This window comes from Corvus cornix, chromosome 6 (genome assembly GCF_000738735.6).
Source record: "Corvus cornix cornix isolate S_Up_H32 chromosome 6, ASM73873v5, whole genome shotgun sequence".
Taxonomy (NCBI): domain Eukaryota; kingdom Metazoa; phylum Chordata; class Aves; order Passeriformes; family Corvidae; genus Corvus; species Corvus cornix.
Genome location: NC_046336.1, coordinates 2,725,645 through 2,739,972, shown reverse-complemented (window position 1 = coordinate 2,739,972; position 14,328 = coordinate 2,725,645). Strand labels below are relative to the sequence as shown.

General features: G+C 43.6%; 1 protein-coding gene across 1 annotated transcript in view; it reads right to left on the bottom strand.

The window, feature by feature from the left end:
• C6H10orf90 (chromosome 6 C10orf90 homolog) overlaps positions 1–14,328 on the bottom strand; it is a 58,049-nt gene continuing 43,721 nt past the window's right edge. Inside the window, exons 4-9 of the mRNA XM_010408450.4 lie at positions 13,141–13,413; positions 11,018–11,244; positions 9,818–10,013; positions 2,250–2,313; positions 1,072–1,171; positions 1–918 (exon numbers count right to left, since the gene is read on the bottom strand). Of these exons, the coding sequence (XP_010406752.2) occupies positions 880–918; positions 1,072–1,171; positions 2,250–2,313; positions 9,818–10,013; positions 11,018–11,244; positions 13,141–13,413 (899 nt within the window). The 3' untranslated portion in view covers positions 1–879. The remainder of the gene's footprint in view (positions 919–1,071; positions 1,172–2,249; positions 2,314–9,817; positions 10,014–11,017; positions 11,245–13,140; positions 13,414–14,328) is intronic.

Genomic DNA, 14,328 nt, shown 5'->3' with positions numbered 1-14,328 from the left:
TTGGATCAATATTATCCTCATACTTTATTCCATAAATAAACTCCATCGGTTTGTGAGCTGCTTGTTTTTACTTCCAACATGTACAAATAAAGATTTAAATATTTTTTGGGGAGGAAACATGACAGCTGGTTTGAGTTCTGCGAGTTTTGATGCAAACATCCCTCTTGGCACCACTCCTTCATCTGCCATTTCTATAAATACTTCACGCTCACAGAAGTGGAGTAAAACGTATGTGACAATGAAAAACGTGAAAAAAAGTGTTACAAACAAATTTTTAAATATTGTTTTTTAATGGGAGAGCTTGCTAGGTAGTTTCACTCTATGAACAGGAATAGAGTTCTTCAGAAAGCTGAAATATTGGTCCCTTTTGGAATGTTAAGTATTAATGTGAAACTGCTGCTGGTCTGATGATGTGGTAAATGCTATTTCAACTGGTTCCTAAACATAACAAATAACAGTTTTCTTCAAGGATTTCACGCACACGAAATCAATTAATAAAATACTTTGGAGAAGTAAGTTTTCCACATCTTACAAATGCGGTGCTATTGCTGTGGAGAAGTGTACTTTTTTAAAAAGATTAGGATAAATAATACCCCTGTAATTCAGTATTTGCATTAAAAATTCTTAAAATTATTTCCTCTGGGTGAACTGACCAAAAGGTGATGCTCTGGAACAGCTGTGCTCCCCTTTAGGCTGTTTTTGATTACTTGAAAGATGCCTTAAAATTTCAATTGAAACATAAATGATCTTTCTTTATACAAAGAGCCAAAGATAAGAAAAATACCTCCAGGTAATTGAGATAACAGTTAATTTTATGGCTTATCTAGCAGTCAAAGGCATTCAAGATCCAATTAGGATGATGGGCAAGAGACTCCTTTGTCACTCCGTGTTTCTGTGAAGGAGCTGGTCCAGTAATTGCTAGAAAAAAAAGATGCAAAAGTGCTTTAAAATACTGTTAAAATCCATGAGGTGACAGAAATCTTTAGTGATACTGGAGGTGAGGTGGTGTTGGCATCCCAGACTTGAAATTTACTGGGTCCATTTGCTCCAGAAATAACAGGAATTCTTTACCTTTTTAAACATCTCCACACGCAGCCTGTTACTCTGGATGATGATCCGCTTCTGCTTCTCTTCCTGTTTCTTTTTAACCTCAGGTAAATTGTCATAAATCCTGTCAGGAATTCAGAAAGTCGAGTTCATCTCATCCCTGGGGCTCACAAATAATTGATTTTTCCTGTAGGGAATGTTTGCCTTCCTTGCAATACTTGTAATGGGCATCTCTAAGGACTTGAATTAGATTTATGGCATGAGAAGTATAAATTATTAACAATCATGGTTTGATATGAAATCTGGCTTGTTTTGAATCTTGTTGAAAATTCTGATTTTGGAATAAAAAAAGTAAAGAAAGAGATGGGTGTAGGTGATTTCAATGCAGTAGCTTCTCAAGAGCTCAGTAGAGTTGGTTTCCATTTCCAGCAACATAATTCAAACCAGAATCTGGCCTGTACATTTTTTTTTTTTTTGTATTTATGTCACACAATTAATACCCAGCAATCATTTCCAAGTCATTTTCTAAAATATAAGAAAACCATCATTATAAGACTCTAAACTGTTAACATTTTTTCTCTGTCATTAGGAACACTTTTTACCAAGAAGAACACAATCTTCCCGTTTTAAAAATAACGGGAGTTGCCATTAAGAAGGTGACTCCTGGTCTGATCTTTTCCCATTAAAATCAATGATAAAATTCCCAGGATTTGGAAGAGAAAGCTGGACCTCTCTTCCCAGCATTCCTGGTTTTGCATGAGCACAAAGCCTTTAGTTTAGTTGTATTTTTCCCTCATAATGTTTTGCAATTGCAAGTTCTTGAAGCACCCTGTTTTGGCTGGGGATTGCATTTTGGAGAAGAGGAATGGGACACATCTTAAAACAAGGATGAATTCCTCATGGTGGCTTTTGCAGCTTCCCTTGCATGAAGTGCAGTGCAGTTAAAGCTCAGACACCACATTCCTCATAATTTGCTGTCATTCCCATCCTCTGTGCCATAATCAGGAGGAAAAAAAATCCTGAGTGACCTCACTGCTTCCGTTTTTGAGAGTTCAACATGAGGTAGCTGCTGAGGATTTGGTTTCCATGCCATGGGTGCCCCATGCTGTCAGAACCTGCTGGAAAAGGGCTGCTCAAAGGGCAGGGCTGCCCAAATCTAAGGTGATACAGCAGAACAAACTCTAAACCAGAGGGATTTGTACCTTTTAGATCTCATGTGCATCTCCTTCTCAGGAATGATTCTTTCCTTTGGTTTGAAGAGGTTGTCTGGCAGAGAGAAAATAAAGTTAGTACTGGAGGGATCTGCTTTTACTGAAATCTCAAATGTCATCTTCCATGGAGCCGTGATTTACCATTTCTGGTTAAAGTTATGAAAGCTTAAGGCCAGATCCAAACCTCCCAATCTCTCCAAATCCTCCTCACAGGTTCCTGCAGGCAGTTGCACCCTGTCTGCCTCCTTGGTGTGTCAGGAACCTGCCCTGGTACGGTAATTTCTGATCCAATTTACACCTGTTTTGCAGGGCTGTGGATAATTCTCTGAGCTTCAGAAAGAGGCAAATGACATTACTCCTTCCTGGTCAGGTATGAAGAGGTCTGTGATAATTCCAATCAGCATTTCCCGGGATGCAAGAAAATAATTACTGATCTGAGCAGTTGGTGGTTCTCAGGAGCAGGTGATTTTAACACCTTCCTTGCAAAAATGGGTCCTGAATGGGAAGGGAGGGTGTTTGTACAAGGTGGGAAGCCAGGAAATAAATGAGATCACTGCTGTATCTCTCTGTAAAATTCATGGAATCACAGAATGGTTTGGGTGGAAGGGACCATAAAGCTCATCCCATGCCACCCCTGCCATGGCAGGGACACCTCCCACTGTCCCAGGCTGCTCCCAGCCCCAATGTCCAGCCTGGCCTTGGGCACTGCCAGGGATCCAGGGGCAGCCCCAGCTGCTCTGGGCACCCTGTGCCAGGGCCTGCCCACCCTCCCAGGGAACAATTCCTGCCCAATCTCCCACCCAGCCCTGCCCTCTGGCAGCAGGAAGCCATTCCCTGTGTCCTGTCCCTCCATCCCTTGACCCAAGTCCCTCTCCCATTGGAGCCCATCTAGGCCCTGCAAGGGGCTCTGAGGTGTCTGGACCCTTTTCCAGGCTGAACAATCCCAAGTCTCTCAGCCATCCCTCCAATCAAAATTCAAAGGGAGCTCTGCAGCAGTTTCAGTTCTGAACTGGTGCAGTTTCCAAAGCTCAAATTGAGAAAGGAGAGAGGCTCTGAAGCCTTCTCTGCCTCAGGACTGACTTTCCCCCACTCAGCAGTTGTCTACACTTAATCATCCTTGTTAAATCTTCAGTACACACAAGCCACATGCTCAATTTGCTAGGAAAACATCATTTGTCTTTTATTTATTAGTTCTAATGCTCATTTACATGTTGATTCACTTAAAAGGAATAAACACTTGGATGCTGTTGCTGTCCAAATAACCCTGAAAGTGCAGGGAGCAGACTGCCTGTGACCCAGGGACACCTTCCACTGTCCCAGGTTGCTCCAAGCCCTGTCCAACCTGGCTTTGAACACTTCCAGGGATGGGGCATGATGACAGTTTTACATTCCAGACCTCTTTGTGTAGCCACCAGAACAGGAAAAACCCATCCAGAGATTTGCAGACCCAGTTCCTATCCCATACAGCCTGATAAACTAATCTGTGTTTTTCCTACAAGTCCCTAAGACAGGGTGGCCTCTGTTTTCGATTTCTGGGAAGCAGCACAGAGGCTGGGAGCTGTGCAGGTGCTGTTGCTCCAGAATAATCCTCTCCTGCTGGCACAGAAGGGCATCAGACCCATCCCTGCCGTGGTTCTGCCTGGAACAAGATACGTGGCTGTGCAGGGCTTTGAAGGGATGGATTCAAAAGAGACTCTGGGGAGAATCCTTCAAGAAAATAATAAATCCACCTCAGTTCTAAAAATGCCCTTTGTGAAGCAGCGTGGAGCCACGAGGTTAATTCTCATGGCTAAACATTCCTGCAGCATCTCCCAGCTTGCTATTTACGAGAAAAAAAATCACATGCAAACATCAAGCAGAAATAAGGCTAATCCTTGATGGATTGTAGGATTAGGATTCAAAAGTAAAATGAGAAGTAAATAAAAAAGGGGTAGAAATGAGAAAATAAAAGTCATGTGTGCGTTTAGATAGTTGTTAATCCTCGCACCGAGAAGAAAGTGCATTTCAAAGGGGAAGAGCAGCTGTAACAACCTGCCAAGCTCATCCTGGAGACCTGAATTAAAGCCCTTTCCTACCAAGTAAAGATCAAATGGGCCACAAGGTGGACAATTCCCCAAGCTGATAGGCTTCTAAATTGTGTTTTAGCAGTTCCTTATCAAAGCTCCTTATCAGATTTCATAGCCTTGGAGGACTTTTGGAGACAACCGTTGTGACTGAAGGGAAAGAAGGGAGTTCAGAGCAGACCTTCAGCATTTCCAGGGATGCACCACAGCTAAAGAAAGGCTTAGACAGAGAGGACTGAATCACCTCATTGGTGTTTTGTTGAAACCCTGTGAAACTCCTGAGTTTCTGGCATTTACAAGTGGTCTCACATCTCCACCTCAGCAAGCTGTAAATGAATGTAAATGGGTCGTCCTTGTAATATATTGTAATTAATGCTAAACTGCACCTCCAAGAGGATGAGTAACTCTCCTGCTTGGGAAGTCAGTAAATATTTAGACAGAGAACAGATAAAATGATTGTGTTGGAAGCAGCCCCTGACTTCCTATTTACCACTAAATCACTGGAGCACTTAGAAGAGTAAAACGGTGACAAAATTCATCAAAATATAGAGAATATAGACACGTTTTCTTCTAACATGAATGTGAATTCTCAAAGTTTGGTAGGAGCTAAAATGTGCCTTTGAGGGTGTGTGAAAAGCAAAGCACTGCTGGTGGTAGTTCTCTAATTTATCTGCTTTTTTAGTGAACTGAAAAAATAATTCACCAAAAACCCATTTGCCCAGAGAAATCCTAGGACACAGAACATATTTTTAAACACTGGGGGTTTTTAAATCAACGGTCCCCTAAAAAATAAATCAGCATTGAATCTAAGATAGATGTGGAGGTGATGTTGAGCTCGGCATGCCCATAGGATTTTCCTGGGAATTCATCCAGGGAATGTAAAGCAGTGTCTGCACCCAGGGGCGCTGCCCAGACTTTGCACATCCTCTGTCAGTGACTTCATGCACTGAATTGCTTCAGGACATGAGGTTTTGGTGTTATTTATACAAAATGCAATAACCCATGAGTTAAAGGGTTGAGGGTAAGGCTGCCTGGGCTCCTGCTCACCCCACAGAAATCCTGAAGCTCACAAGTGCTCCTTGCCCCAAGAGCACCCACAGGAAGGTGGTTCCCAGGTTTTCCAGCTGTTCAGGTCTCTCAAACAGCACTAATATCTCTAAAAAGCAGTAATGTTGAGAGGTTTATGAAAACATTTTCATATTGAATTAATTTTGGGGATGATGTTGGAGATTTCAGTCCTCTCTATCCAAATGATACTTATATATTCATGGATTTTATAAAAAAATAAAAAAATGAGCATCTCACCTGGCCTTCCTAAATCTTTCTAATTTCATTACAGCATATAATCTTAAAAAGCAATTTTTTTCCCCAAAAATAGCAGTTATTGAGGAAGGTGGGGCAGAGTTAATATGAGTTTAATAATATCTTCAGAACAGGTCATTCCTCTCCCTAATTCCTTTACCTGACTGCAGCTTAGGCTTTACTCAGAGCTGCCAGCCAAAAAGACCAAAAGAATGGGTGGCACTATTAAAAGTTTTAATGGGGAAAAGGGACCTGGAAAAGGACCCAAATCAAGTCACAGCCAAGCACCAGTGTGAAGACCACAAGAATACACCTGAGTGGCTGCAGGATTATTGCAAATTCCCTGATTGCCACCTTCTCCTCCCTCAGTCCAAATAAAAACCTCCCTGGCACAGGGGAGAAACCCACCCCTGGAAAACCCAAGCAAACAGCAATCCTCGCCCTCCAGGCTCCTGCAGTTCCAAAAAAAAACTTTTGGGGAAGGTTTAGAAGCATGACTGAAGAGATATAAATTGTTTCCAAGATATTACTAAAGACAGAGGGTTTGGATGCAAATCCAGAGGAACTCAGCAGGTCCCACTGTGGGGTTGAAGGAAAACCTTCAACTTATATGGCCAATTCCACTGAACCAGCACCCCCTCAAAGGGCAGGAAAAGGGAAGGTAGGGAAAAAAACCCCAAATGTGCCTGAGGAATTGTGTAAAACCTCCAAAAGTGCCGGTGCACACCAAGATCACAGGGCTGTTCATTATGCAGATTTAAAGGCCTATAAACAGCTGGTAGTCCTGTCACTGCAGTAATTACATTATGGGTTTTGGAGATTTAAATGCAGTTATTTGAACATTGTTTCTATTCAGTTCGTCACAGTGGGATCTCTAATTTGTTCGACACAGTCAACAGCAGAGTTGTCTATCTTGGGCTAATTAGCACTCTCAAAATTTAGCAGTACCCATTACACAGCACAAAGGCTGCCTGAGAGTTGCAGGTTCTGTGCCTTCAAAGAGCTCTTGTGATGATAAAATCTTGTGCAGGATAAACATTTTCATTTTCCTGAGATTACTTTCAGTGTTTCGTAAAACCCCACTCATGAAGGACAATTAAAAACTGGTAAACAACTCGGGGTTTTGAGCACGGGAAGGTAAATGGGAACTGCACAGATGTTGGTATTTATATGGAAATGATGTTGAATGCCAATTATTTCTTACTCTTACAAGGAACTAAGGTTGTAACAACACTGTCAAAACATGGGGAAACCCTGCTAGTCAATAATTTCATATTATCAATAAAGATGTTTTAGGCTGCTAGAATAATCTCTCTGGGAGAGAGAAAAATCTCTGCAGGTCTTTGCTCTGGGTGTAAATTATTTCATTGGAATAAAAGCTGCAAGACCAGAGAGAAGCACAGGTACCAAGCTTATTTCAGAGAGAGATAAGTGCAGCAAACTCAACAAAACACCTCGGGCTGCAGTTTAGGCCCCATTTCCACCTGAATAAAAGCAGGCACCCACCTCTCCCCACCCTGGGCCACCCTCCTGTGTGGGCACACAGGGAACTGGGCAGGGAATGTCCTCTTGAGGTGGAGAATTAGTTGGATAACTGTTGTTACAGTCAGGGCTTGAGCTAAGTGTGCTTCATGACCTGCTCCGGCTGCCCAGCCTTGGGCTCTGATCCATCCTCAGGGTCACTCTGGCAGGGTCAGTGGAAATTAAATCCATCAACCAACCTGCTCCTGGGAAAAAGCCCTTTGGAAAATGTGTGAGGGTGTGCTGGCAATGAGCCCTGTGAACCTCAGAGCCGTGAAGAGCTTCACCTCCACAAATCCTAAGACATCAGGAAAGAGAAGGAAAAAAAAAAAAAAAAACCAAGAAAGGAAGGAAATGATCAACAAACAACCACAAGATCACAGCCTGGAACCCAGAGGTGCCATCAATACAAGCCTGAATGCTTAAGCACGTTCCCAGGTCATCCTTTTACCCTCCAACTTCCAATGCTGTTCCAGGGGGTGTTGCTGTGAAGGAGCAGCCTGATTCCTGAGAGCAGGAAAGCTGTGGGAGGGAATCTCTGCATTTGGCAGAGATTTCTTAAGAGAATGGAGAAGCTGTGGCTGCCCCTGGATCCCTGGAAGTGCCCCAGGCCAGGCTGGATGGGGCTTGGAGCAACCTGGGATAGTGGAACGTGTCCTTACCCACAAGCAGGGGGTGGAATGAAATTATCTTTAAGGTCTCTCCCCACCCAAACCATTCCATGAAGACTTTGCCTGTGCCAAGGCTTTCTGGGGATGGAGCATCCTTTCTCCACTAAGAGATTTGCTGGTAGATTCCCTATAAATGGATCCATCAGCAATAAATGGATGTCATCAGCAGAGACATCAGAAGCACAGAGACATCCAGTGCCCTGGGTGAGGAAAAAAAAAAATCCCCCACTCTGGGTCTCACAGATGATACCAATCCTGCTGCACAGCAGCATCCACCCCCACAAATCCTAAAAGATCAATTGCCAGGACTCAGAGCAAGCTCAGCACAGTCCTCCAGAGCCCTCTGTACTGCAGCCTACAGGGCTGTGCTTTATCCAGGCATCTTGGATTTCCAGTGTTAACTCCAGTTCTGCTTCAATAACAGACATGGGACACTCCTGTCATTATAAAGATATTAACATCTCACAAACAGAAAACCACATGTGGCTACACAAAGACAGGTGAGTTACAGAAACCAAAGATTCTCTTTAGACAAATTTACCTTTAATGACTAACTACCAAAAGATGGAAATAGTCATTAACTTCAATAATTAATGAATATATTTCAATATTGTGATTTTATTACTCATTAAACAAGCAGAAAGATTAAAATTTCATTATAATTTCAGGAGAAATAGGTTTAGTCTTTCATTTTTTTTTCTTTTCCTAAGGTATTTGAGAGTGGTTTGGGGGATCTTCAAAGATGATCAGAAAAAAGGGGGAGATTTTTGACACTTCCTCTAAGACAGATGACAAACTCCTGGTCTGTGCCACTGCTGCTGGCAGAGCTCATGAGTCCTCACACTGCACAGCCCTGAGAGATCTGATTCCAGGTAAATTAACTTGGATAATTGAAATGGTGAATTAATTCTATTGAGTCTTTAAGATAGAATTCATGCTTTGTGCTGTGTTTCCTTGTGTTTATTTAGCTCTCACTATAAAAACCCAGTAGGTCTCTGATGTAGGACAGACCCTGTCACAGCACCACTGGAAGGTGGAATTCTCCAGGCATCTCCAAGAACCTTGAAATGGGGCTGCACCCACCTCTCCTGCACCCATCGTCAATCCCCACGGAGCCAAAAACCTCTTTGTGTTTCCCAGGGTTGAGGACATCAAATATTCCCACACCTGCATCCTCCAGGTGTCTTTTCTAGTTTGTTTAATCTTTTCAACTAAATTGCTTTTCAGTAGAATAATGTATCTTCAAGCAGGCACCGATTTAAAACCAAGATGTAAAGAGGAATGCCAATCAATCAAATAAATCTTTGTTCTTTAGTCAACTGAATTAATTAACATCCAGATGGCAATTAAAAAAAAAAAAAGAAAAACGGAAAGAGAAAGAAAAGCAATTTGTTTAACATCTTGTGCTTAGATAACATTTACAGAGGTGTGGTATGGGCTGTGAGGGAGAGAAGGGGGTCCCTCACTGGGGGTTGAAGCTGTTTGTCACAACCTCATCAGCTTCAATTAGGAAATCACAGAGTTTGGATACCTTGATTTAGCAGGGCTGGGCAGACCAGAGCTCTTTCCCAGCCCTGGGATTTCTGAGGCAAGTGGCAAGGCCACACCTGAAGCTGGGGCTCCTATCCCAAATCCCACCTGCCTCCCTGCTGTCACCTCTGTCCCCAAACTGGTCATTCTGTGAGCTGGGAGAGGATGAATTCCATTTATTGCCATCACCCCCACAGCCAGCAGCAACTGCTCCATCCTGAAGAACACAACTGCATGTGAGAGTGACAAGAAGTCCCCAAGGAGGTCTCTCCCAGCTGCCACAGAGCACAGAAAGCTCCTCATCCTCACTAACCCATCTCTGAGCTGCTGGGATTTCCTGCCAGCAGCATCTGGACAGATGCTGGAGGGTGAGCCAGGAACAGCCGCTCCTGTGTCTCTTCCCAAATTTGATATGGCAATTCCATACAGGATTTCAAAGGCAGCCACAGACCTGCTGCTGGTCACAACTCACCACTGAGAGGGTCGGGGATGGTGAAGTGCTTCTTTCTGCTGGCAGTGGATGTGGAGAGCTTGCGAACGAGCACTGCGGGGGCGCTGGGAGGAGCCTCCCTCTGCTGGGCCCTCCTCAGCTGCACCATGTGCTCCAGCCTCTTCAGCCTCTTCTGGGAGCGAGAGATGAACTGAGGGTTGTGGATTTCCAGGGCTTCCTAAAGGGAACAGAGACACTGCTTCATTCTCATGTAGTTCAAAGGAAAAAGTGTGATGGGCATAGGGCTGAGTTCAGGAAGAGATTATTAAAGTGATGAAAATGATTTTGGGTTTGGGTTGGAAAGGACCTTCAAATCATCTCATCCCACCCCCTGCCATGGACAGGGACACCTCCCACTGTGCCAGGCTGCTCCCAGCCCCAATGTCCAGCCTGGCCTTGGGCACTGCCAGGGATCCAGGGGCAGCCCCAGCTGCTCTGGGCACCCTGTGCCAGGGCCTCCCCACCCTGCCAGGGAACAATTCCTTCCCAAAATCCCATCCATCCCTGCCCTCTGGCAGTGGGAAGCCATTCCCCCTAGTCCTACAAGGTTTATACACATCTAGGTTTTGAATTACATATTTTTGCATCCAAATTCAAGTTCTTGATGTTTTGCCCACTTCCTTTTCTCACCCCATCACCGAAGCAACTCGTCACCGACAGTTCTTTCCTGTTTATTTAGATTGTCAGATCCCTCCATGGCTGATCCAGAAACAAAACACTTCCCAGTCAAAGGCTGCTTCAACATTTAGGAATGTCTTAGGACAGAAGACAGGAGCAGAGATGGGTCTGCAATATATGCTGGAGGAAAAGGCAGGAAAGACCATCTGCTGCTGGAGCCTGGTACCAACCTGGGCCATGTCCACACCTACAGCTGGTGCTGGAAGCGCCAGACATTTGGGGAACTGGGAATTTGTAAATCCCCAAACTCCTAACGAGTTCCCCCACAGGAACAGCAGCTGCAGCTCCAAACGGGGAGCCTGGACAACCAGACAACCAAGCAAGTCTTGGCAGTGGATACAAACTGCCAAAACTTCACTGGAAAGGAGAAAAAAATCGAGGGAATGTGAACTTAGGCCCACCATCCCCACCATCCATGGGGGAAAAAAGAGAGAAAAGGAAAAAAGGAAAAAAACGTAAAAATAGGCAGGAAAAAAGGGAAAAAGGAAAAAAAATATGCGTTACCCTCAGTGTCCATGGTGTTTTCTCCAGCTGGGAGCTGGATCCTGGCCAGGTGAGCAGGTTTTTTTCCCAAGTCACACCTGGAGAGCGAGCCCTGGACAGTGTCACCCTGGACAGTGGCACCCTGGACAGTGGCACCATGGACAGTGGCACCCTCCTGCCTCGCTCCCACTCGTCCTGTGCCTTGAGCTCCTTTGTTCTGTCCCTCGAACCACAGAATTCATAATCACCTTGGAGAGATTTAAAAGTTCATTAGGAGTGCATGGCTAATTTTTTATTGGGTTCTCCACCTCATTAGACAGAGAGGGCAGTTCCTGAAATAAGAAAGCCAGGCTGTTATTAACAGGCCTCATTAGGCAGAGGAGATCAGATCTAGTGGTGGGTGCTCCCTGCTGCCCTGTGACACCCAGAGCTCCTCTCGCATTATCCAGCCCTCACATGGAAGCACAATCACAATTAAACCTCTTGGGTGCTCAGCTCTCTTTGCTGGTGCTCCTTTCCCAAAAGTTGCCCCACAGAAATCCAGGGATATCTTGCTGTGACCTGCAGTTGGAGTTCATTCCCATTTATTGCAGAAAATACCAGATTCTTACGGGCTTTAACCACAAATCATTTCCCTTTGACCACACTGAGACTTTCATCAGCACCACCGTTTTTTTTCCCCCTTTGTTTATAATCCAGTTTGCTTTCTGTCATTCCTATATATCCATTAGCCAGTGGAAAGACTCCATGAAAAAAATAATCAACAAAAGGTTATTGTGCATTCTAGGGTATTATTATGAAAGCTGTCAATTCACATTGAGAGAAAGAGATTATTTTCTAGACTTATAATTAAGTTTTAATGCTCACTGACTGATACTCCCTGCACAAATTAGGACCAAAAGAGGCTGTGTGCTCAAAAATCAGAGCTGACAAGATTCTCATTCAGCGGACAGAACGAATCCAAAATAACAAAGGAACTTCCATATGAACTATTTTGAAAAGTCACACTGGAGTGCTCCTTCCTTGCCAAATAATTTGATTTCTAGAACTAAATATCTGGGAATAAAGCCCGTTACTGTTTTATTTCAATTTTTGGTTACAATAAACTTAAAATATTTTCCTCTTTATGACATATTGTACATATTATATTGTACTTAAAAACATATTAAAAAGATCTGTGTAGGGTACATTTGCCTTATAAAAGCCTGAATTGTATTTCCTCCCTAACACTGTTCTCACCAACATTTTGGAATAAACCTTGAAACCTGTGAACATGAAATTAAATTCCTCCCTAAGCCAGGTTTACAGAGGTGTGGATTAAGTTGGGCTTTGCCAGATCTCAGTGGATGCTTCACTTTTGTAAAACAAAGTCACTTCCAGTTAGGGGAATGCCATGATTTAACTTCAGGCACTGAAAACAGCATTTAGGCTTCGAAATGTATGACATTCAGTAGCTTTATGCTCAATGATGACAAAGTTTTGCCTACCTTTCTACAAAAAAAATTCTCTTCAGAAAAAACAGCTGTAAGAAAAAAAGGTTCTATGACCATGAGAACATTTTTAAGGAATAAACTTCTCACAGACATATTCATACTAAACCCAAATTAATCTCAGTCATCTTCTGCAAAAATACCTGGTGCCTGAATGCAGCTGCTGGTGTCACCTGCATTTTAGCTGTGAGAATAAATGTTGCAAGTAAGACATCCCAGACACTGCTGAACCCAAAGAAATTATGTTTTACACACTGAAACCTTGTTGATAATCATAGTTCAGGTTGTTGCGTCAAAAAAAAAAGTTGCGGGAGAGAAAGAAAGGTATCAGAACAAGGCTGTAAAAATAACCTCAGTTCTGGTGTTACTTGATCGGTCTGGGGCTGCTTGACTTTGCAATTTTAATGCTTTTTCAATATTTTCTTGGGAATCTAAGCCTATCTTTGTAATTTAAATCTTGTTTTCTATTAACCATAGCAATGTATACAGTCAGATTAGCTGATTGATCTCTCACCAGATGACTCAACGCTCAGCACTTAAAGCTGGACAAAAATGGCCTGACTTTCCATTATTTCACTTTTTTTTCTTTGAGACTGACCTCATCTTATTATTGAAACCATATTCCTGACAACCACAGTAGGATTTGTACCTTACTTTTTAGGAGCTGCTTTTGCCTGTGAACGTTTTCTTCCCAGAGGATTCTTGATGACGCTTTTCTGTTGCATACACTGTCGGAGACAGGCATTTTTGGTTTCAGGACACCCTGTGCTTGGATCTCTTTGGATTTGGAGGTGTCTTTGGAGGGAACTGCCCTGTTGGATGAGCCATCAGTAGCAGCAGCAATGGCTTCTCTGGAGGCTGCATCTGGAAGAGAACCAGGGGCTGTTGTGCTGTTCCTCTTCCTGCTTCCCAACAGCATTGGTGTTCCTGTGAAAAACAGAGAAACAACTCCAAGTCCCATAACATGGGAATATTTTTTTCCCATCAGTCCTCTTGTCCACATAAGTTTTATTGGCGTGGAAGGATCCTGCAGTTGTAGGTGTTGAGCAACATCCTTCTCATCAAAACAATTTCATGGCAAAGCGTTGTACAAGTTGGACCTTTGGGTGCTGGTTCCTGCTGTGACTTTGCACAGAGCCAGAATGGGGCACTGGAAATATTGGGGATGGGAGATGCTTCTGAGGCAACCACTCCACTGGAGAGGGGTTAAAATCCTGATCCCAAAACTTGTTAGAACTCGGTTTTCATCACAGCCACTATATCATCCATAACTATGATTTTGATGAGGTTTAAACAATTTTAAATCCTAGAATCATGGAATGATTTGGGTTGGAAGGAATCTTAAAGACCATCTCATTTCACCCGCCTTCCACTGTCCCAGGCTGCTCCAAGCCCCATCCAGCCTGGCTTTGGACACTGCCAGGGATCCAGGGGCAGACAGAGCTTGTCTGGGCACCCTGTGCCAGGGCCTGCCCACCCTCCCAGGGAGCAATTCCTGCCCAATATCCCATCCATCCCTGTCCTCTGGCACTAGGAAACCATTCCCTGTGTCCTGTCCCTCCAGGCCCTTGTAGAGGTTCCTTCATTTTTCTTGTTTCCTTTTTTAAAAGCAGATATAACACAATTCCTTTTTCTGCTTATTCCCAGCTGCCCCTCTCTAAACACTTCTTTCCCATGTCTTGGTTGAGAACAGAGTGAAGATTAGAAATGTTTTTCTCCTTTGAGCCAATCCATGACAAAGGGTGAGATGGCACTGCAGGGATTTAAAGAATTTGTGGATGTGGCACTTGGGGACATGGGTCAGCGATGGACTTGGCAGTGCTGGGTGATGTGGTTGGACTC